The 27,086-nt window shown below is 41.7% G+C and overlaps 1 protein-coding gene and 1 non-coding gene across 3 annotated transcripts in view; one reads left to right on the top strand and one right to left on the bottom strand.

The window, feature by feature from the left end:
• Positions 1–1,143: 1,143 nt before the first annotated feature.
• On the bottom strand, positions 1,144–1,216 carry TRNAK-CUU (transfer RNA lysine (anticodon CUU)). The gene has a single exon. It is a non-coding gene; the product is annotated as a tRNA-Lys (tRNA).
• A 199-nt stretch (positions 1,217–1,415) lies between these two features.
• PSMA3 (proteasome 20S subunit alpha 3) overlaps positions 1,416–27,086 on the top strand; it is a 27,279-nt gene continuing 1,608 nt past the window's right edge. Inside the window, exons 1-8 of one of the 2 annotated variants that reach the window (XM_032775710.2) lie at positions 1,416–1,559; positions 6,197–6,279; positions 8,291–8,414; positions 9,986–10,087; positions 10,239–10,312; positions 10,999–11,071; positions 16,461–16,526; positions 24,264–24,310. In XM_032775710.2, coding sequence (XP_032631601.1) covers positions 1,539–1,559; positions 6,197–6,279; positions 8,291–8,414; positions 9,986–10,087; positions 10,239–10,312; positions 10,999–11,071; positions 16,461–16,526; positions 24,264–24,310 — 590 coding nt within the window. In that variant the 5' untranslated portion in view covers positions 1,416–1,538. Of the gene's footprint in view, positions 1,560–2,589; positions 2,928–6,196; positions 6,280–8,290; positions 8,415–9,985; positions 10,088–10,238; positions 10,313–10,998; positions 11,072–16,460; positions 16,527–24,263; positions 24,311–27,086 lie in introns of those variants that run through there. The other variant, XM_075065774.1, reaches the window with a different exon arrangement.

Here is a 27,086-nt window from a genome sequence, read left to right as displayed (position 1 = left end):
TGCACCCCTGAGCCACCACTCCCGGCCCCAGCCCTGATCCCCCTCTTGCCCTTTGAACCCCTCGGTCCCAGCCTGGAGCACCTTCCTACACTCCAAACCCCTCATACCCAACCCCACCCCAGAGCTCACACCCCAGCTGAAGCCCTCATCTGCCCCCCCCCACTTCACCCTCCCTGCCCCAGCCCAGAGCCCCCTGCTGCACCCTGAGCTCCTCATTTCTGGCCTCACCCTGGAGCCTGCACCCCCAGCCACAGCCCTCACCCCCAATTTTGTGAGCATTCATGGCCTGCTATACAATTTCCATTCCCAGATGTGGCCTCAATGTTCTGTAGTCATATGCCTTGTAAGGAATCTATATGTCAAAAAAAATTTCCTGAATCTTTTTTGTTGTCTGTATTGTTACAGACATACGTGCTGACAGGTATTTTGAAACCAATTACAGAAATAATTGAAAATGGGGTGATCATATGGTTTTCTCTTGACAAAATATGCAGGATTTTGCAGAATTTCAAAATATTGTCTGCAGAATTTGTAATTGTTGGGCGCAGCCTTCCCCAGAAGCAGTGTATTCTCAAAAGTGTCAGGGGAGCCTCTGACTCTACAGTCAGCCTTTTCCAATAATAAACAAGCCTTGGGGACACACATTGAGTCGTCCTGTGGTGGGACTGGCCCTTTTGCCAGTCACACACAGTAGGACAGCTGCTAACTAGTTACACAGCAGCCCCACTGTGTTTGATGATTGTCACAGCTTAAACAGCAAAGGGAGTTACAGAAAAATGGCTTCGATTGAGTTACCAGCACTGGGCTACTTTGGGGCTAGTTTTAAGTGACTTTGGGCTATTAATGCAGTAGACATTTGGCAGCCTGCTCCTCTGAGGGTCGCCCCAGCTCTGCCCCACAGCGCAGTGGGAGCAGGGGCTCCCCACCCTTGGAGAGGGGCTGCTGCAGCCTTTCCTGTGCTGGAGGATGCCTGGCGATCGGTCCCCAGGCCCTGCCCCTCCCCATCTGGGCTCACCACCGGGCTGTCCCGCTTTGCACGGCTGATTGCCAAGCTTGCCCCCTTCGCAGGCAAACTGCGCTGCCCCTATCGCTGCTCCGGGCAAAAGCACGGAAAACCTGCAATTACAGGAGCAAAATTCTCTGCGCCCAACGTGGGGCTCGAACCCACGACCCTGGGATTAAGAGTCCCATGCTCTACCGACTGAGCTAGCCGGGCGCTGCGAGCGACGGTTGCTTCAGCGACTATTCGAAATATAGTTTGGCGCATGCGCAGAATTAGTTGATTCAGCTTTGCTTACGAGACTCCTCCCCTTTCGAGTCATCTCCCGCGGGTTTCTTCCGGTCTCGGGTCGGGCGCGCTCCCGCGGCAGTAACGAAGCTGCTCTGCGGACGCGCACGTTCGCATAGGAACCCACCGCGGGAGCTCATTGGCTGGTGTGCAGCGGACCAATGGGAGTGTGCATTGGTGAGCGCTGGGGCGCGTGAGCGCGTGTGGCTCGGGTCTGTCCGGCGCTCGCTCTCCGCACGGCTCCGCCGCCATGAGCTCCATCGGCACCGGGGTGAGTCTGCGTCCCGCTGGGGCGGGAGCGAGCTTGAGCCCCCCCTGGGGCCGGGACGCGGGGAGGAGGGGCTGCCCGCGCGGGCTGGGTACCGCGCCGCTCTGCTGAGTCACCTGGGCCCGCGCGGCGGCTGGGAAAGCGAAAGTGTAAGCGAGGGGCGGGGCCACAGGGCTGCTGGCCTGGGGGGTGTAGCGGGGCAGGTACTAGGGGAGGATGGGGCTCTCGCGAGGGGGAGCGAGGAAGGGTGATGGGGGTCTAGGGTGGCAGCGGCGCTCTAAGGGCAAGACTGAGGAGAAGTGATGGGTTTAGGGGTGGGCAGCTGGGGGCTAAGGAACTAAGGTGATGTTGGGGCTCTAGGCGAAGGAGAAGGGTGGAGGTCTAGGGAGTCTTAGTGGAGCAGACTAGAGCAGGATGGGGGCCTCTCCGGGCCAAGGAGAAAGGGGAGGGGGTCTAGGAGTGGGTAGTGGAGGCAGAGCTAGAGAGGATGGGGGGCTCTCGGCGGGCAAGGGAGGAGAAGGGATGGGGTTCCTAGGGCGTGGGCAGCAGGGCAGGACTAAGGGATGGGCGGCTCTAGGGCAAGGAGAGAAGGGATGGGGAGCTCCGGGGGGCAAGGGGGGGAGGACAGGGTGATGGGGGCTTCTAGGTGGTGCGCAGGGCAGGAACTCAAGGATGGGGCTCTAGGGCAAGGGAGAGAAGGGATGGGGGCTCTCGGGGCAAGGGAGGAGAAGGGATGAGGGTCTAGGGCGGTGGTGGCAGCGGGCGGCAGGATAGGACTAAGGGATGGGCGGCTCTAGGGGGCAAGGGGAGGGAGGTGGAGTTCTCAACCTTTTCCCCCTGAGGTCTGTTCTCCCTAACATGTTTTAAAAAATTCAGGGCTTCAACCCGGGGTGGAGCTTGAGAGCCACTACGCTAGGGTGTGAGAAGAGAGGATACGAGTGGGGGTCCTATCTAGAGAGTTGGGAGGATGGGTGCAGGGGACTCTGGGGGAGGCTGGGTCTGGATGGGTGGGTGCTCTGAGAGAAGGAGTGTGTGGAGCTATAGGAAGTGAGGTGAATTCGGGTGCTGGGGGGAGATGGGGATAGTGGAGCAATAGGGGCCCTCTGTCCAGCCCCAAGGCACCGATGTACTCTTCTCAGCCCCATGATGCCCCCTCCTCCAGTCGCTGCCGTGTTTGAAAAGGGGGCACCTCGTCTGCAGGGAGAGATTCAGGATGCCCCTCTCCGTGTTCAGATGCATGTTGCCCATGAACTGGGGAAGTTGTGGCTGGGAACGTGCCATTTAACTTATGGCAGATGCTTTTTTCTATGGATATGCCGACTTAACTGGTGCTTAACAAGGGCCTCTGCCACTCTGACCCAGGCTAATGCAGTAAGTACATGAGACTATGGCATAGTTATGTCTAGGGGTTCTCACAACAGATATTTTGGTGGCTTCAGAGAGAGGCTACCAGCAAGAGCTGGTGGCCGCTCTTACAATTGTTCCTAAAATACTTAATTAATTTTAGGAAAAACAAACAAATATGTACATATATATGCCCAAATCATTGTAATTTATTTATGCAGATTTTCTTTTTTTCAGACTCTAAAAAAATAATGCACAGTTGTCTCTAATCTTTACTCGGCCGAAACAGAATAGAAACACAGATACTGTGCTTTGTGTGTTTTGCTTTTTATGCTTGATTTTTTTTTTTTTAATTTGCTATCTAGTAAGTCTGCCACTGAGAAAAGTGATATTTGTCAATGTCACTTTTCACAGCAGATTTACTCATCCCCGACAAGCTGGGGAACAAATTTAAACCCTGGATGGGGAGGTGAGTAGGGATGGCCAGGGTAATGGGGGACTGGATGGGGGGCTGAAAGAGGTAGTGGGGGTTGGGGCGATGGCGAGTGAGTCCAGGGCTGGGTCACGGGGTCCGGCTGGGGGCTGAAGGGGGCAGCAGGAATCAGGAGTGATGTGGGGGGGGATGTGCCCAAGGCCAGAGCACAAAGCCCTGCCACTGGGGGATGAAGCTTGCTGCCCACCACCTCAGAGCTGAAGCCCAGAGCCCAATCCCCACTGCCCCTGGGAAGGTGGGGAACTCACGCAGGTCGCCTGATCCTAACTGTATTTGTGACTTCAGAATGGGGCTGGGACCAATCCCTGCTGGTGGCCCCAGGGGAGAGGCCGCTCCGCTGTGCTTCCCCCCCCCCAGAAGGTTGTGGCCGCAAGAAAAACCCCTTGTGGCCGCATTTGAGAGACGCTGGTATGCTACAGAGCTTACAGTGGCACAGCTGTAGCCTCATTATGCTGATCAGAGAGAGCTTTCCAGTTGGGATAATTTAAACCACCCCCACTGAGCGGCTGTAGCTATATCTCCTGCTGACTTAGCGCTGTCCTCACCAGCGCTTTTGTTGGTGAAACTTATGTCGGTCAGGGTGTGGTTTTTTTCACCCCTCGACAGACAAAAGTTTTACCAGCAAAAGTGCTAGTGTAGACCTAGCCTATGGCTCAGTGAGAAGATGATCTGTCACTTGTTGGCAGTTCCCTGTTCATTTAAGAATGGAATCAGACCTGAAAACTGTTTTCTGGGAACAAGGGAAGGTCTGGGTTAAACCTGCATATTCATAAGAGTTGGGTGCTTTCATGAAACATCTACTTCTTTATTCTTCTGCCCCTCGCTGCACCAGGCATGTGCAAATTCCACACTACTGAGATGACTGCAAAAACACCCCACAACTATGGCAGAGAGTTTTAGAGCCTGCTAAAAATAGCAGTGTAGATGTTTCCACCCAGGCTCTGAAATATGGTGAGGAAGGATGGGTGTAGATATACCCTGAATTTCCTCGGACCAAGGATAATACAGTTACAAGCAGAGCTCTGTTAGTGCTATACCTATTTGGCCAGCAGGCAGCACTGTTCACCGACATCACTCAAATGCCCACTGACCTCTCTCACATTCTGCTGTACACATTGCCTAGGTACCAGAGATGAAGCCCCGGTTTGTGGAAAGGCTTAAATGTTAAAGTGTGAGAAGTGCTTTGAGATCATCATATGGAAAGCAAAGTGGAAGAGAAAAGTACTAATGCTATTCTAAGTATCAAAATAAGTCACCATGTACTGAAAAAAAGGAACTTTTTGTATGGTGGTTACTATGTCTGTGAAGCCTTACTCATTATGCTACTGTTTGGAATTTGAGATTCCTTAATGGGTTTGAATTATGGAACGAATATCACTGAAGCAAGAGCTTTTTTAAAAACTAAGCAAACCAACATTGAGTTTACTAATTTACTTTGAGTTTATATACTTTCACTAAAAGGGAACTGTCTCCTTTTTTTTAAAAAACTACTGCCCCCTTTATTCACATGAAGTAAATATCAATTTGAGTGAACCATTCTTACACGTTAAGATAAAATGGTCAGTTTTCAGAATGGAAACAGTCTAAATAGTGGTGTGTCTTCTGGGGTCTGTATTGGGACTAGTCTTATTCAGCATATTCATAAATAATCTGGAAAAAGGGGTAAACAGTGAGGTGGCAAAATTTGCCGATGATACAAAGCTACTCAAGATAGTTAAGTCCCAAGCAGACTGCAAAGAGCTACAAAAGGATCTTACAAAACTGGGTGACTGGGCAACAAAATGGCAGATGACATTCAGTGTTGATAAATGCAGAGTAATGCATATTGAAAAACAATCCCAACTGTACACATAAAATGGGGTCTAAATTAGCTGTTACCACTCAAGGAAGAGATCTTGGAATCACTGTGGATAGTTCTCTGAAAACACACTCATTGTGCAGCAGCAGTCAAAAAAGTGAACAGAATGTTGGGAATCATTAAGAAAGGGATAGATAATAAGATAGAGAATATCATATTGCCTCTATAAATCCATGGTATGTCTGCATCTTGAATACTGTGTGTGGATGTAGTTGCCCGATCTCAAAAAATATATTGGAATTGAAAAAGGTTCAGAAAAGGGCAACAAAAATGATTAGAGGTATCGGACAGTTTCCATATGAGGAGAGATTAATAAGACCTGGACTTTTCAGCTTGGAAAAGAGATGACTAAGTGAGGATATGATAGAGGTCTATAAGAACATGACTGGTTTGGAGAAAGTTAATAAGGAAGTGTTGTTTACTCCTCCTCATAACACAAGAACTAGGGGTCACCAAATGAAATTAATAGGCAGCAGGTTTAAAACAAACAAGAGGAAGTATTTTTTTCCACACAGTGCACAGTCAGCCTGTGGAATTCCTTGCCAGAGGATGTTGTGAAGGCCAAAACTGTAACAGGGTTCAAAAAAGAACTAGATAAGTTCATGGAGGATAGGTCCATCAGTGGCTATTAGCCAGGATGGGTGGAGATGGTGTCCCTAGTCTGTTTGCCAGAAGCTGGTAATAAGTGACAGGATGGATCACTTGATAATTACTATTCTATTTATTCCCTCTAGGGCACCTGGCATTCATCACTGTTGGAAGACAGGATACTGGGCTAGATGGACCTTTGATCTGACCCAGTATGGCTGTTCTTATGTTCTTACATAGATTTTCTCCAGAGACTCACTTTAAGACTTTGCATAGAAAAATAGCTTAGTACTACCACTATGTGGGTTCTATTTGTAACTCTTTTTATGCTGAGTAGTTTGTTTTCTTCCTTTACAGTATGACCTGTCAGCTTCCACATTCTCTCCGGATGGCAGAGTATTTCAAGTTGAATATGCTATGAAGGCTGTGGAGAATAGTAGGTAAGAGAAATGTCTTTCTTCTATACTTCACAGATTTCTTTAAAAAGGGCAAGAGAAATGTGATTAGGGCAGATAGCTAAGATCGTATTGCAAAGAAAATTGTACTCCTGAAATAAGCAATTTTGTGACTGTTCCTTGCAGGAAGCTCTTCAGATTAAATATAAAGGGAATGTAATCGTCCTTATTTGCTCAATAGTTTGGAGGAACAAAAATGATAAAGGCATGTTATGAGAGATTGCAAAGGAAGGTAGTAAATGATTCATGTTTGCTTAGTGTAATAAAATCTCATACATCGGGGCAAAAGCTGATTGCATAGGTCCTTAATATATGTAAAGTGCTCATCTATTATGGTAATAGGCTATATAAATACAAAAAGGCCATTTTAGAGATGGTGAATTGAGGCACTGAGAAGTCAGGTAACTTACTCAGGACCACACAGGTTTGCAGTAGTCTCACTGGCTGTTGCCAGTTTCTTAAAGAATGATGGTTTGGCTAAAACTACGACGTCAGCCTCCCTAAGATTACATATGTTCGTTCAGGCATATGCCAGGTGACAGCTATAAACATGTAAATACTCTTTTGTGTTGTAGCACAATCTGGATGTGTTGACTAGTAAATGCAGATAAATTGCTTTGAGTTTTGGATTGGATTATCCTGTGTTTGTACAGTAACTGGTTTTGATCCAGGTCTCTGGATACTATTGCAATAGAAATAATGTAGTTCAAAATAAATCTGTGTGGTACTCCAGCTAGTATGAATATCTAATATCTTGGGAGAATATCGCCCTTTTAGTGACTTCATCAAATGCTTTTAAAGATCTCTTACCATCTGTAATACCATCCTAAAAGTAATGGTGAAATGGTCCATAAATCTTAAATATGCATCCAAAACTATTTTGTACTAATTCTCAATTAGTAAGAACTATTTAATTTCACTGAAGTGCATGTTCTAGTGATTTATCTTCTCCTCTTCATTCACTTGGTCAGTGAGACTTTTTGATGTGTCTGGATACTTTAATGTTAGGCACTTAGAGGACATGATTTAGCCCTGTGGAGGGAGGAGGGACCTTGTCAGTGCTGCACTTTATGGCAGTGGTTCTCAAACTTATTTGATCGAGCCCCTTCACTGTAGTAGTTTACACCTCCCGCTCTCACCACACAAATACATATATGGCCGCCCAGCTCTGAAGGCAGAGTGGAGAGTGGCGGCTGCTGGCCAGGTACCCAGCTGTGAAGGCAACACAGTCACGAGCAGCAGTGAAGTAACAGTGGCTTGGTATGGCATTGCCATGCTTACTTCTCTGCTGCTGCTGGTGGCGGTGCTGTCTTCAGAGCTGGATGCCTGGCCAGCAGCTGCTACTCTCTGGCTTCCAGCTCTGAAGGCAACACTGCTTCTCACGCCGCCCCAGCATTCATTCTGTGCTCCCCAATGTGAGAACCTCTTCCTTACGGAGTAGGTAGGGGCCATGGCCATCCTAAATTAGTGATGACAACAAATTCTTGAGATACTTGTGCCACTGCCTGGGCGCACTCAGGAGCTGTGTTCCTATTTTTATGATTATGTGCTTATTGGAGAGAGGGGGATTGAAGGAAAATAACACATCCATGTAGATGCTCCCACTTCAAAACTATAGGAAACCTGCAGATTTGAAGGGAGAACTGCTCCCCACCCACGTCCCTAAAACTATTTAGTTCTAGATGTACAGAGTGTGTGCGAAAACTTCCTTGTGCAGGATGGGAAAAAGGGAAATGTGGTGCCACTTTCTTATAGAAACACTGGGTAACTTCAGTGGGTCTTACTCTTTTCCTCCCCATCTTCAAGACATCAGTGAAATCATGGAGCAGATCTACCTCACTTTAATTTAAACTGTCTTGTACTTCATTCCTGCACCTATTTAACTGTGATAAAGAAATGCTAAAATAACTTTCCAACCCCAGTCCTACTGATTTAGTGGGTTTTTTTTTTATTTTAAAAAAAATCTTACTCTTCTTATATTTGACTTGTCTTTCAGTACAGCAATTGGCATAAGATGTAAAGATGGTGTTGTCTTTGGAGTAGAAAAACTAGTCTTGTCCAAGCTTTATGAAGAAGGTTCCAATAAACGTCTCTTCAATGTTGATCGACATGTTGGAATGGTGAGGTGCTGCAACACTTTTTGCTTTTCTCCTCTGAATTAGGAAAATGTCACAAAAAATGGATAGTCCATTGCATAGAGATAGCAAATATTAAATAGCTTTTGAAGTACTGTGTCCCATCACTTCTAAACTTGTAGTCAGAGAAAAGTCAAGGGATGTTTAGACAAATCTGATTCTCAATTCTGTGTATGCACTTTTAGTCCTGTTTGTGGGTATGTGTATAAACCTGTTCACATACAAGCAAAATCTCACAGTAAAATGGGAGGCTGATCTGTGATATTTACTCATTCTAGAGTTAACTTTCTCTGGTTTCTTTTTTCTGTGTGCATTAAAACAAATGCTCCAATGAAAGCAAGAATATACATAAACTAAATATTAAGAAAGCAGCCTCTTGTTACCCATATCATAAAACACATTTTCTAAGAATAGCAACACACACAACAACAGTACTAACATATAAGATATTCTCACCTTCTTTTGAAAGCGGCGTGGGACGGAAGGAGCAGGATGCTATAATGGCTGGTATAAAGGGACCAAATATCATGGGCTACTGATCTGTCCCCAGTAGTAATGTCAGTAACATCAGTAGGGCTCTACCAAATTCACGGTCCATTTTGGTCAATTTCATGGTCATAGGATTTTAAAAATAATAAATTTCATGATATTTAAATCTGAAATTTCACGGTGTTGTAACTGTAGGAGTCGTGACGTTACTCTGAAGGCAGCAGCATAGAAGTAAGGGTGGCATGGTATGGTATTGCCACCCTTACTTCTGCTCTGCTGCTGGCAGGGTGCTGCCTTGAGAGCTGGGAACCTGGCCAGTAGCCACCGCTCTCAGGCCACCTATCTCTGAAGGCAGCGCAGAAGTAAGGGTGGCAATACCTCCCCCTCCAAAACCCTTTCATGGATTGGGACCCCTAGTTTGAGTAACACTGGTCTCCCCCTTGAAATCTGTACAGATAGCATAAAAGTAGACAAAAGACCAGATTTCATGGGGGGCACCAAATTTCACAGTCCGTGATGCATTTTTCATGGCTGTGAATTTGGTAGGGGCCTAAACATCAGTTGGGAACCATGCTAGTAAAACTGCTTGAAGCTGCACTACTAGTCATGGAGAGTACAGTTGCAGGAGGAATCTTCTTAATGCTGCCAGAAGAAGAGTAGGTGTTGCTGCAGTTCAAGAAATCTTAAAATCCAGGGGGGGAACATATATAATATGCTGTTAAGGGTGCTTGTCTATTTTTTCCATGTTCTCATGGGTTTTTGTTTATATTAAGTTAACCTTATAGCTTACATAGAAGTCAGATCTTAAAAGTATATCTTTATTTTATGCGGTTTACAATAATACATCGTCTCTTTGTTGAATAATTTTAAAAAGGTGTTTTCAGCTTGTTGACAGGTGTAAAGTCTGGTTTGGTCAGTTTTGAAAGGGCAGATGTATGGTGCATTAAAAACCTGTTTAAGTCACAGTAACAGAATTAGACGTTGTCTAAAGTTTGTCAATTACCTTGCAAGAAATAGTGGTAATTTATCTGAGTGTTGACTTTAGCCGGTGATACTTTTCATTTCAGGCAGTAGCAGGACTCCTCGCAGATGCTCGTTCTTTGGCAGACATAGCTAGAGAAGAAGCTTCTAACTTTAGATCCAACTATGGATATAATATTCCATTGAAGGTAAGTAACTGGTGCTTTTAGCACAAATTCATTCTTTAGGTTTCCTTAGATCCTGTGACAAGGAAGGTAGCCTGTTTTGAATTGTTTTACTTGAGGCATGTTTGTCATTAAATTAAAAGTTCTAAAACTCCTCCCTTTTTTCCCCCCCTAGCATCTTGCCGACAGAGTGGCCATGTATGTACATGCCTACACACTATACAGTGCTGTCAGACCTTTTGGCTGCAGGTATAAGTTTTTTAAATACTTGTGCTTGATTGTAAGAATTTTTATTCAGTGTACAATAGATGGATTTTCTCTTGTGTATTTATAAGATAATTTTTCACCTGGGGGGGGCTGTGTGTGTGTGTGTATATGTGTGTATATATATATATCTCTCCTAAAACAAGTGTAATTATATTGGTAATATTGAGGAGGACTTTAGGTACAGAGCTCATATGTCTGTGTAAAGATGCATTTGATTACTAGGTAAAATATCTAATTATTCCTAAATTTTAAAACTGAGACTCTTGTGCTGGTAACTTCCATGGGAATCACAAAAGCAAAATTGTCATTTGAAAATTTACTTCTCCGGCCCTGTAGCTAAGTGAGGCATTGTAAATTCAGTTCTCTTTATCTTAAATGACAATCCAAGGGACAATAAATCAGTGACTTAAGAAAGACGATCTTTAGCTATAGGTTGAGCAAAATTGTACTGACAGCTTTGGGAATGAAGGTACCCAAAAGGTTAAGATGAGTTTCTTGTTGGAAGGTAGTGTATAGGGGAGGTTTTGCTGCAAGAGCAATGATGAGACCTTGTTGTCTATTGTGTGCAAAAAAGCCCAAGGCAGTATAATTAATCTTTGTAATTTTGTGTGATTTTTTTGTAGCACCATGCGTAACCTGTCTTCTGATATCTTGTTTTCTTTATTCAGTTTCATGTTAGGGTCTTATGATGAGGATGATGGCGCTCAGCTTTACATGATTGACCCATCAGGTGTTTCATATGTGAGTATTTTGAAATAGCCTCAAATATCTTCTGACCTAATAGTTCCTAATAGGGTCATGGAATATAGGATTTTCTCTTTGGATAGTGGTCACTACTGCTGGATGACAGTTGAACTGGTAGTGTTGTATGGCATTGGTGTGGCTTGTCTGTTTGCAAGCTAAGTACTCTTAGGATAGACCTCTTCAAAATCACTGTCAATTGTAACTGACAACATTTCTCACACCTGGTTTCACTTATTTGTTAAAGATGGGTGTCAAGGACTTTTTTGGAATAGTAGCTTGTCTGTTAAACCCCTCTGCTAAATGAGTCAGAAACCCAGCACATCACTTTTTGTTCTGTCTTCTGAAGTCAGGTATTAGTGGATGGGACTCTGACACACAAAGTGTGTGGCACTGTAGTAAGAGTCCCACCTACTAATAATTACTGCCAAGTAGACTCCCTTAAGACACTGCTTTAATAATCTCAGGTCAGGACAGACACAGCTCTTGTAAATCATAGTGCTTGACAGGGCTATCTCTGAATAGTCAGCTAAAGAACAAACAGGACAATACAAGACCATAGACAACAGTAGGAAGCATAGTACTACTGTAACAGCAAAGCCCTGCACACTTTGTATCCCTAAGGTTGTATTTAGTAAGATCATTTGTAAGGCAAGGAAATCTTTCAAAGTGTGGATAGCTAAGGATAGTCTCTAAGCCTTGATCTGAATTTCCTGACTTAATTTTCAGTTGCAACCTAGATATATATTATACAAAGAGTATATTAAAAGAATACTATGGCTGCAAAGACTCTGAGGTTAAATGTTAGAATTAAAGTTGCATCTGCTTAAAAAGGCGTATGGTTACCTGGGTCCTCCCATTTACCTTTTTTAAACGTTGGCACGCCAGCTGTTTTCAGTCTTGTGGAACTCTCCCAGTACACCAAGATTCCTTAAATATCAATATCAGTGGGCCAGAGCTTATCAGCCAGTATTTTTAAATCTCCTGGATGCAAGATACTGTTTAACACCCTCCCGAGTCACATTTTTCAATAGAAAGTATTTCATTATCAGTGTAAGCTGTGAATACATCCTCTGGCTTCTTTCCAAATGCAGAACAGAAATGTACTGACTACATCTGCCTCTTCTTTATCAACAGCTTTTCCATCTCTGTTGGATAGCTGACTGATAGCAGTGCTAGGTTTTCTTATGTTCCTGATATTTACATTAATCCTACTGGTGGTAGCTTTTTTTTCATTTATACCTTTAGCTTTTCCTGTCAACTGCCTGTATTTAATAACTGATAATTTTTAGTCTTTCTTGTTGACTTCCCCTTTCTGTTGATTATGATTTTTTTTATTGCTGCTTTCATTTCTCTTTCTTAATTAGGATTTTTTTTTAACCAAAGAATCCATTCTTTATTGACACTGGAATTGGGGGGCATCTAGTCACGTTTTCTTAAACAACTCCTAAATATAATTCACATTTGTATTGTTTAAATTTTTCCTCCCACTCACTAGTGACCATAATTGTGTTAAATTTTGAGAAATTGGCCCTATTAAAGCGTGTGTGTATCCTGTGGTATATACATACTAGGTCAGTGTTCTATTACTTCACCATTGACTGATTACTGTTAAAATTTAAACTTTGCAGCACAACAGTTTCACTTTGGAAATTTCAGCTAATGGTTTATTTTCATAGTCTTGTTTGAATATATTTAAATACGTTGGGCATGACAGTTGGGCGTGTCAGATTCTATGTGAATATTGTATTCACACTTTGTATTTTATCCTAATGAGTATCAGAGGGGTAACTGTGTTAGTCTGGATCTGTAAAAGCAGCAGAGAGTCCTGTTGCACCTTATAGACTAACGGACGTTTTGGAGCATGAGCTCTCGTGGGTGAATACCCACTTCGTTGGATGCATGTCATATCCTAATAAGCACATCTCTGAGTAAAAATATTTTACTATAGCAAATATCTAATTGATATGTACTAACCATAACAAGCACGGTCTTGGTTAGCTATTCCTAGCTAGTTTTAGACAATCTCACATCAATGTCTACAGTAGCTTTTTATGGGAAATCTTCTCGTTCCATGCACAGGACTAGCCACACAGAGGGAACATCAGAGCCTCTGTAAAGAAGGTTTTAAATGACTAGGAAACTATGGTAGGTAAAATGGAAATTAGGAGGCTATAAATTTGAAGTATAGCCAAAGATCTGAAAAAACAAGTAACACATTCTTTAGTATCAGAAGCAAGAAACATTGAGTATCTATGGGTCTACTGCATGACAGAGTGTAAAAGATACAATTAAGGAGGATCAGGACACTGCAGAAAAGCTTAATGGTTTCTTTGCATCAGTCTTTACTGCAGAGGATATTGTGGAGGTACCTTTATTCCCTGATAAGAGTGGGTATCAAGAGAAGTTGCTGGAACCAATTGATAAATTAAAGAGTAGCAAGTTGTCAGTGCTAGATGGCATCCATCCATCCAGGAGTTCTGAAGGACTTTAAGAATGAAGTGGCTGATCTGTTAATAAGAATATGCCATGTCTCAATATACTGGAGGGTTGGAAATACTGTACCTATTTTTAAAATAGTTGCTGGGATGACCTTGGAATTTAAACCTTTCTTTAAGCTGATTCAAAACTGGTAAAACAAATACAACTGTACACAACCTGTGGAACTCAGTGCCACAGGATATCATTAAATCCAAGGATTTAGGATTGAAACATTAGATATCTGTGTACTGAGAGTGTTCATGCTTATATAAAGGTAAAAACATAATTTTTTTAGAAAAGAAGTAAACCCTATATGCTTCAGGTCATAGCCAACATGAGTGAGGTTAGCAAGAAACTACCTTTGTGGACAGATTATTCCATAATTGTACACTATAGGGCTTCTTCCTCTGAAGCATCTGGTACTAGCCACTGTCAAGAGGCAGACTGGACTAGATGGACCCATAGACATTTCAACCTTGTGTTTCAGTAGTCTGTGTATTACTTTGACTTCTGTGCTGTGAGGTATAAGAAGGTGAGTCACTGATGTATATCTCCTTCCTTCATCAAATGGTATACATGGTTAAACTCCACTGTATTTACCTCTGTGCTTGGAGTGCAAAAATTAGGAAATTAATACTTCCTTTGTGACTAAACCAATGTTTGGTGACCACCTCTCCCACCTAAGCATGAGGAATATAGAAAATGTATTCTGTGAAAACACTCCAGAGTATGTGAAACTTTTTTAAAGCTGCAGTTTTGGGGGTCCAGCAAAAATCAGTAAGAACAACGAGGTTTTAACATACAAGATGCTTCAAGGCAGATAACGCACCAGTGGGAGTTTTGCAAAGGAGAATGATAGGAAGGGACAGATGGCATGAGGGGAGATTTTGGGAAAACAGTATATGTTAATTCCCAGAGATGGATATATGTTGTACAGCCAAACTGTACAACAGTTTTTGGGGTGGAAGTGATGATGCAATTCAAATGGAATGTTTAATTTTGGATGCGGTGTTGTAGCCATCTTGATCCTAGGATATTATAGAAGGTGGATGATGTAATATCTTTTATTTGACCAACTTCTGTTGGTGAGAGAGACAAGTTTTCGAGCTCACATGGAGCTCTACTTCAGGTCTGGGAAAGGTACTCCGTGTCACAGCTAAATACAAGGTAGAACAGATTGTTTAGCACAAGTAGTTAACACATTTCAAGGGACCATTCAAGATGAAGTGGCCCACAAACATCTCTCTATTCATGGGGGGTGGGAGGGACGGGAGTGGGGAGAGCAGCTGGGGGCGGAGTTACTAGTGGGTTATATAAATTATTGTAATAACCATATGGCTAGTGTGTCTATTCAGTCCATTATTTTTAGTGTCTAGCTAAATTATGAATTTAAGCTCTCAGGCCAATGTTTTGAAAGTGTTGTGCAGTTTCCTGTGAAGATGAGGACTGATAGATCAGATATAAAGTGATTGCTTTGTGAAAAGTGTTCACCCACCGGTGGGGGTGATGGGATATTTTTGTCTTTTGTCATTTTCCTACATTCATTTGAGAGTGTAGTGATTGTTTTGTTTCACTCACATAGTTGCTATCTGGGCATTTAGTGTGCTGGATGAAGTACACCACATTGTGATAGGCATGTTGAGGACCCATTGATCTTGAAAGATGTGTTGTGGGGAGCGTTGATCATTGTAGTTTGGAGGGGTGCACTCCACTAGAGAAATAGATCACATTATGGAATGGACCATCCAAATATCATGAGAGAACCGGCTTCAACATAGAATTTAAACCTCCTCCAGCTGCACACCCCTAGGTGTCACCTGCCACCACGCACTGGAACCCATACAGGGTACCATCAAATAGCTATAACCCATACTTGATGGGAATCCCACCCTGAAGGAAATCTTTCCTGAATTCCCCCTTCTGGCCTTCAAATAACCCCCTGACCTCTTCAAGCTCATCAGAAGCAAACTCCCCACAGACCAGGACATACTAGCTCAAAGCGGCACCAGACTGCCAGAACCACAGATGCAAAACCTGCATATGTATCTCCAATGCTGCAATGATCAACGCTCCCCACAACACATCTTCTAAGATGCATGGGTCCTACACATGCCTATTGCTACATGTGGTGTACCTCATCCAGTGCACTAAGTGCCGCAATAGCAACTATGTGGTCGAAACCAGACAATCACTACGCTCTCAAATGTAGAAAAATGATAAAAGACAAAAACGCCCTATCACTTATGGGTGAACACTTTTCACAAAGTGATCATTCTATGTCAGTTCTCATCCCCAAAGGAAACTTGCACAATCTTTTCAAAAGACAAGCCTGGAAGCTTAAATTCATAACTTTGCTAGACACTAAAAATCATGGACTAAATAGAGAGACTGGATTTATGGCTTATTACAACTATCTGCAACACCCTAACAATTCCCCCCCACCCATTTCCACCCCAGATGTTTCCCCTACCTTTCCTCCTTATGACTGCACGGGTCACCTTGAATGGTCCCTTGAAATATGTGTTAACTACTTATGCTAAGCAGTGACACTTCGAGTTAATTTCCAGTCCTAAAGAAGAGCTCTGTGTAAACCTCGAAAGCTTGTCTCTCACGAACAGAGGTTGGTCCAATAAAAGATATTAATACGCCCACTTTGTCTGTTAAGTTTTTGGGAGGTTTCACTTATTGTGTTAAAACACCAGTATAAATAGGATTCTGCTCTGAGGAATTTACTGAGAAGGATGTTTTGTTGTTACTGTAATATTACCTACAGATATACTCCGAGTTCTACATCGTAAACTGCAACACTTTACTGAGTTCTTCCAACTAAAGAATAGTAAAGAGACCCTCCCTGTAAGAAAGATTATAACCAAACTTTAACTAATCTCTTCTTTTGTTGCTTTTATAGGGTTATTGGGGATGTGCCATTGGTAAAGCCAGACAGGCTGCAAAGACAGAGATTGAAAAACTTCAGGTAGGATGGTATTAACAATATAATATACAGTCTATCCAATTATTGTGTATTAATCCATTTCAAGACAGATATTCCTAGCTACCACTGTTGTGCTGTAACTTTTAGGTTTTTGAAGGTAAGGGTTAGTGGGCGTCAGTGCATTCTGGCACAAGGGAGGTTAGCAAGTAGATGAAGCTACTTGCTTTGTACAGGAACATTTCCCTATAGCCCACTGTGACTGGAACATCCCCTGAAGAACAGTGAATGGGGCTGCAGCCCCATCTCTTTCTCATGCTGAATGACCAGAGGAATACTATGAATTGTACTAAAATATACTGTTGTGGAGAAATAAGATCAGAGATGTTTGCTCTCATCAGGTGAAGCACCAGCCAGTTGTGATGCTCCCTTTCAATATACTTGTAGAATATCATGTGGATATAATTTTTTCTAAGAATTTCTTAAAGCAGTATATAGATATGTAGCATAAAAAGCTTTATTGACATGAGTTTGGATGGCTATATTAATGATTTGGCAAAGTAACTTGTGAGTTTTGCACCACCAGTACCAGCTAAACTTGTATTCCACGTACACTGTCAAATGCAGTATATACAGAACACAAACCACTTTTAGAACGTTTTTTGTTAAAACTTTACCCTCCACCTGTGAAGTTTGGTTCACATAAATACATCTGTCCTGGCCTCTAAGTGAGAGGTTTAAAAACCTCTAAATATTGCCTAAAATAAATGTCATTACTGTGAAATCGGATTTTGAGATCCTCCAAAGCTAATGAAGGACTCCATTGGAAAACTAGCTATCTCCTCTTCCCAGTGGTAAAAGCTCCCTCTTTTACATTTGAAGTCAGATGATAGATTTGAAACTTTACTGATCCAATACTGGAACATTGCCCAACTTTCCCCACAAGCCTGTGTAATTTGGGGAGGGAGCAGTAAAAGGAGACCTCTTATAGAAATCTGTTTTCTTTTGTGAGGAGAAGGTGGGGAGAAGCAGCACTTTGAAGTTGCTCAGAGGTCTGGAAAGTTCAAAGCCATCCCAGGCGAAATGGTTTAGTAGACCAAGCATAGGTGAAGTAAGCAGAAGTATGTGGGGTAAACTGCATTTATTAAATGGCTGCTGAGCCACATATGAGGGGAGTGAGTGTGTTATAACTACTTAAATTGTTTCAGGGGTGCAAAGAAACTTGCAAACCAGTATGTTAATTTATTACTATTAACAGGTGAGGTTGGGACTTTCTGTCCCAAAGAGCTCAGTTAACCTGCAAATATCAGTCAGGAGCACTACAGAACAAAGGCGTGAATGAAGTCACTTAATTATGTAAAATACAAATTATTCATCTAATAACTTGGATACGTTGGACAACCTTTGACTTAAGAGTGCAAAAAATGGATTGCTTAGCTTGTGCTAGAGATTATGTAGGGCTTTCTGTGCTTCAGTGAAAACTGGTAAAGGTGGTTTCTAGCAAATGGAGAAAAATCAAATTGCAGTTATAGATTACTTCATTCATTAGTTGTGTTGCTCAGTGTGAAATGAACTAACAACTAAGTCTTCATGAAAATATTTAAACTGAAAGTCCAGACACCTTAAGCATGATAGTGTTCTTATGTCTGAATTACATCAGAACACTATGAAGAAATACAATTATTCTTGTTCAGTTTTGGTGTAAAAAAATTAGATTTGAGGCATTCGAAAATACTGGTGGCTTATAGCAGTCAGCCCTGCCTTGATCTTGAAACTCCCTCTTACCAGCTTATCTGGGGCACATCCAGGTTGTATGAGACAATTTAGCAAAAAGCTCTTGTACAGCTTTTTGTTGAATTCCTGAAACCTATCAATTTCTTAAACACTTATGAGACTAGGGGAACTATATCAGTTCAGCATGTTTTCTTCCATAATAGTGCAGTTGAATCTTCCTATAATACCATATAAGTATTTTATTTTTAGAAGAAAACGCCTTGTAAGATAGGATTGTTGAAACTTCTTATAAGTCAACAAACTATAAATGCAACTAACTCTTACGTGAACAGTGGAACATCATATACAAAATACAACCTGTTGCCCATAAACTGTGATGATATGGGGAAACTAACCTGCCTTTCTCCCTCCTCTTAGCTCTGATTAAATAGTGTATTAATTTCCTGTTTAATACAGCAGTAGCTCAACTATGTAACTGTATAAATTGTTATAATCTTACTAAAAATGGTATCCCAGTATTTTATGAAAGTGTTCCAAATTGTGGGAATTACAGTAATGCAAAATACAGATGGATTGCTCATTATCTTGAGACTTAAGTGATGTCTTTTCATATCAAAACATTTAAATTCATTTATTGTGCATTTAGACAGTTATGTAAAACTAATCCTTGTTTTGGATGACTGTGCTGAAATTGATTTAAACGTGCCTCATGCTAATAACTTCTGCAATACTGTTTTAGGATCTTAAATTTAATTTGATTTCTCTCCAGCTCTCTTGTCTAACTGAACTTTATTTACTATAAAACACTGTATACGCAAACACATTGTTTCATTAGGTTCATACTCTCAGTTGTACTATTGAGTTGTTTAAAAGATCAGGAAAAAACTGATTCACCACAAACAAAGCTCACTTCACCTCCCACCTACATCTTTTTTTTGACACTCTGAAAATGTACCTAACCGTTCTTAGATATCTGTGGGAATTTAATCTGGTCCTGGTTTATGCTACATTTTTTTTGAGCCACCATTAAAATGTAGCCTATTTTCTGTATCTTAATTTGCTTAATTTTTATAATGAAATTTCATTTAATCTACTGTATATGTCAGGATGGATTTGATCAGAGATTTTGTCTTAAGTTTAGTCTGATATTCATACATTGCGTTGAAAATATAGAGGCTAAAAGACAATGCTGACTAAGAAACAATGCTGTGTCAATTTCAGTATACACAGATTGGTAGAATTCACCTTGCTGCATTTGAGTGACATACCTTACTTCTGAGGGTGTTTATTCATAATGCTTGCTTTGTATGTAGTGCTATGATTGTAGCCTGCTAATGTCTTCCTTATATCGCCAAATATTGTCTGATCTTATCAGTGGGGTATAATAATTCAGTACAAACAAAATAATAATCTCCAACACACGGCTGTTGTTGTCTGTAGAGAACTTCCAGCTGTTTGGTGCTATCACAGTAATGCAAGGCACTGTTCCTTCTAATTCATTCTGCACATGGATGGAAAAAATGTTATGTGCAGCACCAATATCGAGGTAATACATGGATGTGCGCCATCACTTCCATGCTTTCACCGCAGCCCTTAGCCCACCAAGCACTCCCAACATCCTACTGTTAGTACCTAGCTGGGTCTTAAGGAAGGTCTGTCTTCAGGTCACATCTGCAGTATCTATCTGTTTATTCCTACAACTTCCTTCCACAAGGATCAGTACATGCTTCGCAAACTATACATATAAATGCATCACTGAAATGCAGCCATCTCTGGGGAGGAAAGTCAGCAGCCAGCTAGGTCAACAGCACAGATTTCACTGTGCAGTAGTTTGGAAAGAGAAGGGAAATTTTAGACAGGAAGAATCTTTCTCTTATGCAAAATTCTTGAGATTTAATGTTCAGACAGGAATTCATCTGTAAAGGTCTCATCTGAATGTAAAATATAATACTGCAATTTAGAAATCAAAGTAAATGTTTCTTTGTAAATCTGGACACTAAGGCTCAAAATAATTTAAAAAACACTCAAATTCCCCTTACTTCCATCCTCTTGTACTAACAATACAAAGCACTTTAAAAGTCCTATAGCCTATTCTGTCTTCATGTTGATATTTTTACCTGGATCAGCTTGGACAGTTAAAGTAGCGCAGTGAAGTTCACCTTCAGATTCTCATCCACGCATACAATGTTCCAGTGTTTCGGTTATAACAGTGAAACACACATATAGCTCTAAATTTATACAGCACTTTACAAACACATCCGGTCAGGCAAACTTTCACTTGACAGGAAGTTCCTCCCACTTTTCATGAGGTCACTCACATGAATAACAGCTACAAGTAGTAATTTGCAGGATCAGGCCCCTAGATAAATCACGTGTCCTGATGCCCATATAAAACTTTGCAAACACTGTGAGGGGAAGTTTAAATCCACAGCATGGAAGTGTTGTCACTGGAAATCATAGATATATTTTTGTGACTGTTTTTGTCTGAAGTCCTAGTTTTGGTAATTTCTTTTAAACCTCAAATAAAAAAGCCAACAATACTCAGTGCTTTTCCTTTATAAATATCAGTGTTTTACAGAGGAAGGTCAATATCATTCCTATCTGGAAACTGAGGCACAGTGGGGCTGGGGGTGAGGGTGAGGGAGGGGTTACAGAATGAACATCCCAACCTGTGGCCAGAGCAGATCCATAATCTCTTTGCAGTTGCTGTAGCAAACGCTGTGATTCCTGCACACTGGTCTAATAACATTCCTTACCACGTCCACTGGATACATGTAACCAAGGCCCCTTTCCATTCCTTAAGCTCCTTTCTGTAGTGGCCTGTGCAAAGCTATTGTGGAACGCAGTTCTGTCACGTGCAGGAGGTACAGTGTCTTCCATGCACCCACTGAACAGTTACCCATTCACATGTGGTGTAACCACGACAGTTCTGCTGCAGTGGGGGACTTTCTGTGGCCACCTGTGTTCCTGGATGAATTTCAACAAGTGTGTGCAAAGCTGACATTCAGACTAAGGAGGGTTGCACCCGGCAACAATCAGACCCTGTAGTTTTCCCAAAGGGAGCTCAGCCAAAATATAAGTATCAGAATTTGTCTTATTTGTTTTACCTAGAGACTATTCCTTTGCAATCTATAAATGTTAAAGCTTTCATGGAATGCTTAACATATACTCTTACTTCTGAATTCAGAGCACAGTTCAAGTTGAGGGATAATGTTATGTTGATCCAGTGACTAACTTCAATGCAATAAAATTTCTGCCAGTTGATCCAAGTAATTGGTCTCTTATGCAGTGGTAAGCCAGGGACAGTGAAATGCTATTTTTGCCATTTTTTAAAAGCATGAGAAAAAATAATGGAGATTGGAGAAAAAAATTAAATGATAGGATATGGCCAAGAATGAGATTTATCAGACCTTTACTTGAAGTTAAAATTTCTCAACCAGTGTGGCGCTTGCTAGAAGCCTCTCGGGTAGACTGCTGACAGTTTTATTGCGGCATTAACTCCTAGCTATTCAGAAGGTGAGAAAAAACAGTCTGCTAATCAAGATACTGTGCTGGACGGGGAGAGGTGTTGGCCACAGCCCTGGCTAGAGTTGGGGCTGGGGGAAAGAGAGGCATGGCTCCTGTCCCCACAGCAGCCCTGCATGCCCCAAGATTTCCCAAGCCCCCATCACTGTCCCTCACCGCACACATCCTCCACCCTCACCTGTGTGCACACTTGTGTGGCCCTTGATGGCCTATGCAGCCACACAGGAGCACACCTTAGAGGGAACACATGCAAAGCTTGTGTCAGTCTCAAGGTGTAATGCTTCCTGGTAGATATACCTCACTCAGAATTCTAGGGGCAGGTCTACGGGGCTCACTCAACCTAAATTACGCAACTCCAGCTACGTGAATAACATAGCTGGAGTTACCGTAGCTTAGGTCGACCTTTTGTGGTGTTTACACCACGCTGGGTCGACAGGAGAAACTCTGGCTTTCCTTATGCTTCTCGTTCTGGTGGAGTAACGGAGTTGACAGGATAGCGATTGATGGTCAATTTAGCATGTCTTCACTAGACCTGTTAAACTGACTCTCGGTGGATTGATCACTGCACGGAGATATCCCCACCCCCCAGTAAGTAGAGACAAGCCCTAGGTTTTCAGAGACTTTGACCTATTTGTTAGGTGCACGTTTGGCACAGATTAACATTTGATCAAGTTTCAAACATAAAATTAGAAGTAGCAAACTGCAAGGTGTCTTGTAGTGATGGACAGTATGGCCTGCTGGAGATTACATATAAAAATCTACACCCAGAAAAGAGGAGAGAGGTAAGGAAGTAGCTCCACCTATCATCTTGAAGCAAGTCTTTTCCTTCTTAGTACTGGCAGATAACCAAGGATTATAGGGGAACAGCTAAGCGTACTGCAGTGAAGATACAGAAGCTGGGAGGGGAGGTGGTTAGTGAAATATTTTCTATCATAAGTGGTCTACATTATGAAGAACTGCTGTATTAATCACCTCTAGTGGTAGCTGTAAACACTTAATACTTCAAAATGGGAATCTGTATTCAACCAGGGGAAAGTGTGTTTTGGGTTTTTTTAGTATCTCACAAATTCAGCTTTTTCTGAGACAATTCATGTGCCATCTAATGTTTAAATTTCACCCATTACTTCGGATGTGAACAGTGAATGATACATGTAACCCTTTGAATGATAAATTCAGTGTCAAGCTTTTGATATTGTCTGCAGGATTAACAAATCTGAGATGAAAAAGGTGGTCAGGCATAATGTCTAACTAAAACATGTCGCCTGCAAACCTTTTTAACATCAGTAGACTAATAAATCTCTCACACTTTCACAAATAACTTATGTGCATAAATGCAAGAATTAGTTCTGTGGTGCATGCAATAGTTATACAAAGATAGTGGTGTGTATATCTTAGGGCTTGTGTCAACACAAACACCTAGTTTGTGGCATAACGGGGTAAATTTACCTCATACTAGCTTGCTGTGCATGAGATGTCTGTCTGGGCCTGCTGCTACTCTTTAAAAGTTCCCTAGTGTGCTCTGATCCACCCTGCTTTGAAGTGAGTAGATTAATGCATACGAGGGAACTTTTAGTGTGCTGCAGCACGTGAACATTTAGCACAAATAGCACAGTAGACTTGTATCCCGTCGTTTTGTTCGCCAAGCGTTTGTCCAGATATGATCCTGTTACCATTAAGAATCAATTATTGGAGAAAGGGAAGAAGGACCTTCTAGTTTTGTGCCTGTATTAAATCAATGGGGCCCAATGTGCTGCTTTTCCATTCTAAAAGGAGAAGGTGGTTGAGATCTGATGTGTATAAATGTTTTTTCATGAGCTTGTGCCATGTCATGGCTCCTGGAATTTAATTTTGTAAATGTTACCATAATCAAGTGTGAAACTTTATTTTGGTCAGCTGTCAGTGGACTGCCTCAGGACTCAATGTAACTACATGAGTTTGGGGAAAAAATTAAAAACGAAAAACCAATCCTCTGTTCAGCCTCACAAGGTCTGTCGTATCAAAATTAGAATAGTATCTACTATTAGGACTCTACATGTAAACAGGAATGCCCTTGAGAGTCTTGAAGCATGGTTGTTAGAACAGGTGTTAAGAGATGCATCTGTTGGTATGATAGTCCATGATTTAGTCTGTCAAAAGGCATCAAGGTATAATCAGCTAAGTAAAGGTATGTATGCTGAGATTTATAAAAAGCTATGCAGCTTCTAGTTGAAAGAAACACAAACTGAAGAGCTGTGTGTCTGAGTTGTCTACAACTGAATGAATAGGGGAAAGAGTAACATTTGGGACTTGTACAAAAGTAGTAGTCTGAATAGAAAGTGAAAATAAGGAATCGTTAGATAACTTAATTTGGCTCTACTCTTGACTGAGCCTGTGGCAGGATTGTGCAGCAGAAACCTATGCCGGAACAAAACTAGAGTAATTTGGTATATCAGCCACCAATATCCTGGCTTTCCCCTGGTAGATAAGTGCTTTCCAAAAATACAAAATGTTAAATCAACTAAATTGTACATTCCTTGCCCACAGATGAAAGAAATGACTTGCCGTGATGTTGTTAAAGAAGTTGCAAAAATGTAAGTTTCCTTTCCTTTCCTTCTGGTCTTTCATCCCCAGTGCTCTTATTTTCTCTTATCCCTCTTTGTGAAAAATAAACATCTCAATAGATCAGCAAACTGGCCCTAACATGGAACTGAGTCACTTAAATAAAATGGAAGCTTAAAGTACTACTCCTGTTCCTAGGGCTGTCCCTGTGTAACTAACTTTAGTAGTTTTACAATCTTCTTTCCCTATTTTAAATGTGTGGTTTTCCCTCCCATGCAAAAGATCTATCCAGCATGGGGAAACTGACTATACAGAGGAAACCGTGAAAGGAGTCAGTTCTTGGTGCTTTTGGCAGCACTATAGAAGCCAAGTGAAAACGTGTATCTTTATTCTTTCTATTAGTCACTTTAGGTGTTGCTTGGAACAATGGGTTAAGTACAGATAAATGTTTAGCTGCTTTTTAAATGTAAACATTTGAGAGAAAGGGAAGCTGGTCATAGTTCATAATACAGAGTTACTATGGAAATAGACCTATGCAATCATAATTAATTGTGGCTTCAGGTGCTTCCTAGCTTGGCAGTATCTGGGAATGAAACAACGGAACATTGTTCCTGGAGAGGGCCTCATTACCACCCTTCTCTTCTACTTGCTAGCTGATTAAGGAGCATCACTGCTTGGTTAGGAGAGCAAGTGCAGTGCAATTTATCCCAATGATGACATGTAGCCTTCTGCTATGTGGATAGAGAAATAATAGGACTTAGCTGATGCCTGGAGGAAATTAACAATCAAACTTGGTATTTGATGGTACAGTAGCTTCTTAAGTTTAGAAACATTAAACTTGCAAACAGGTGTTACAAATACCATGTTAGGTAATTAAGACTAGGGAAATATTTTATATATAGTGTACATTAAACAGTGCTGGATAGTCACTTTTCCTTCCTGGTCTGATCTGCTGGCTGCTATGAGCCTCTTGTTGAACTTAAGCGCACAAACACAGGCAGGAGAGAAAACAGAACTGGGGTGCAGAATTGAAGAAACAGGAGTGAGTTTAGTGTGTCCTTCCTTTTGTATTTTCATGTTTGTTCATATCAGTATCTCTGACCCTTTCTTGCCTAGATATTTTTCCTCAGTGATTTTAAGGCTTTAGTTTCCATTTCTGGCACTGAGTTAGTCTAATCTGCTGGATGCTTTTACAATGCTGCTTTCACCATGATTCTGTCCTCCTGATACTTTGTATGAATTAAATGGTAGATGGAAAACATTTCAGAGGAGGGACTGGAACTGTTTGTCTGAATATGAGGACATTTCCCCTTCAAACTTTTAGCTACTGCAGGAATTACACTGAGTTTCTTGGAAATCGAGTGTGCTTGCCTGTGAAACTTTATTACAGTTTAGCTGCAAATGAGATTCCAGTATTTTTCTAGCAGTATCTTAGAAAGCTATGAAGAAATGTACTAGGACGAACCGTTTTCGTACTGGGGCATATGCATGTTCCATGCAACAGATGTCTCAGGTTGCCTTGATGTGTTGAACCAGAGAGCTTAAGTAGGATCTGACCTTGATACTTATTTGAAGCCCTGTGAGCAGGGGATCAGATTCTCTCAAGCTGCACAAACTGGGGGCAAACTTTCAGTTTAGTCCAAGGAATTAGAATGGAAAAGTGAACCACATGGTACTAGAGGCTTGAAATGTTGCATAGTGGCAACTCTGTGCACTTTACACTTTCTTTTGACATTTTCAGTTTATCTGCAATCCTTTAACACTACAGTAGCACTGAAAGGCCTTAACCAGTTTGGGGCCCCCACTGCACTAGCAATACAATAGCTGTTGGAGGCAAGCACTTAGTCTCAAAAACAAGTGGATGAGATAAAAGGGGGGGTGAGGGCCTGTGAGTTGAGGTAATGAAAATAGCATGAGCAATTCACAGGATCAGTGCCCACAATTCCATATGATTAATAGCAGGCTTTGAGGCATTCAGAGCTCTGATCTTGGTTGGCACGTAAGTCCAGAGCATATGCCCAATGCAATTAGTGAACTTGTAGATTCTAGCTCCTCTTCTAGAAGACAAGGGATATGACATCACCATTAGAACTACCCGTTTTCAGCTTTGCTTTTAAGCATCCTAAATTCAAAGTTTGAAGAATGCAAACTTCTGTAACAATTGGAACTGAATGTTTTTGTTTAGGAAGTTAACTTGTGCAACTGCTTTGAGGGAGCTGTTGGAGAATATTAACTTGGCATTTTTTAGTGTTCTTCATGTGAACAAATAGATCAAGAACAAACACCTTATCTTTAAGCATGGAAATAAGATTCAGACTACAGTCTGGTCATCGCTGCCATTTTGCCTTTTATTTTTATAGGCTGATGGTTAGTTTCAGAACTGTATATATGACAACACGTGCATAACTTACCATGATTGCATGCAGAATTAGAATTGTAACACATGGCCAGTTCCATATGTAAATAGGACTTGTACACAAGTTACTAACTACGGTTGTGCAAGGAGTGTGAATGCACGTATAGTATTAGACAACATTTGTAAGTTTGAGCTGCATTTACTCAATCTTCTTTAATTTGTTTGACTTGCAGGAGAAATTTTTAGGAGAACTACTTGCTGGCTTCAGTTTCATGAATAGTTGAGGCAATAGGTCAAGGGCATCATACCTATGGGGTCACTTAAGTGTTATGCTGTCTGCATATTTGATCAGGATACTTGTTCCACACTTATTACTAGTTATAAGAGACACCTTGAGTTAAGGGGTGTTATCTTTGCTGAAAGTTTGTTAGCGAATGCTACTATAAGTGGGA

The sequence above is a fragment of the Chelonoidis abingdonii genome, chromosome 4 (assembly GCF_003597395.2).
Source record: "Chelonoidis abingdonii isolate Lonesome George chromosome 4, CheloAbing_2.0, whole genome shotgun sequence".
Taxonomy (NCBI): domain Eukaryota; kingdom Metazoa; phylum Chordata; order Testudines; family Testudinidae; genus Chelonoidis; species Chelonoidis abingdonii.
This window is presented reverse-complemented; position numbering and strand designations above follow the sequence as displayed.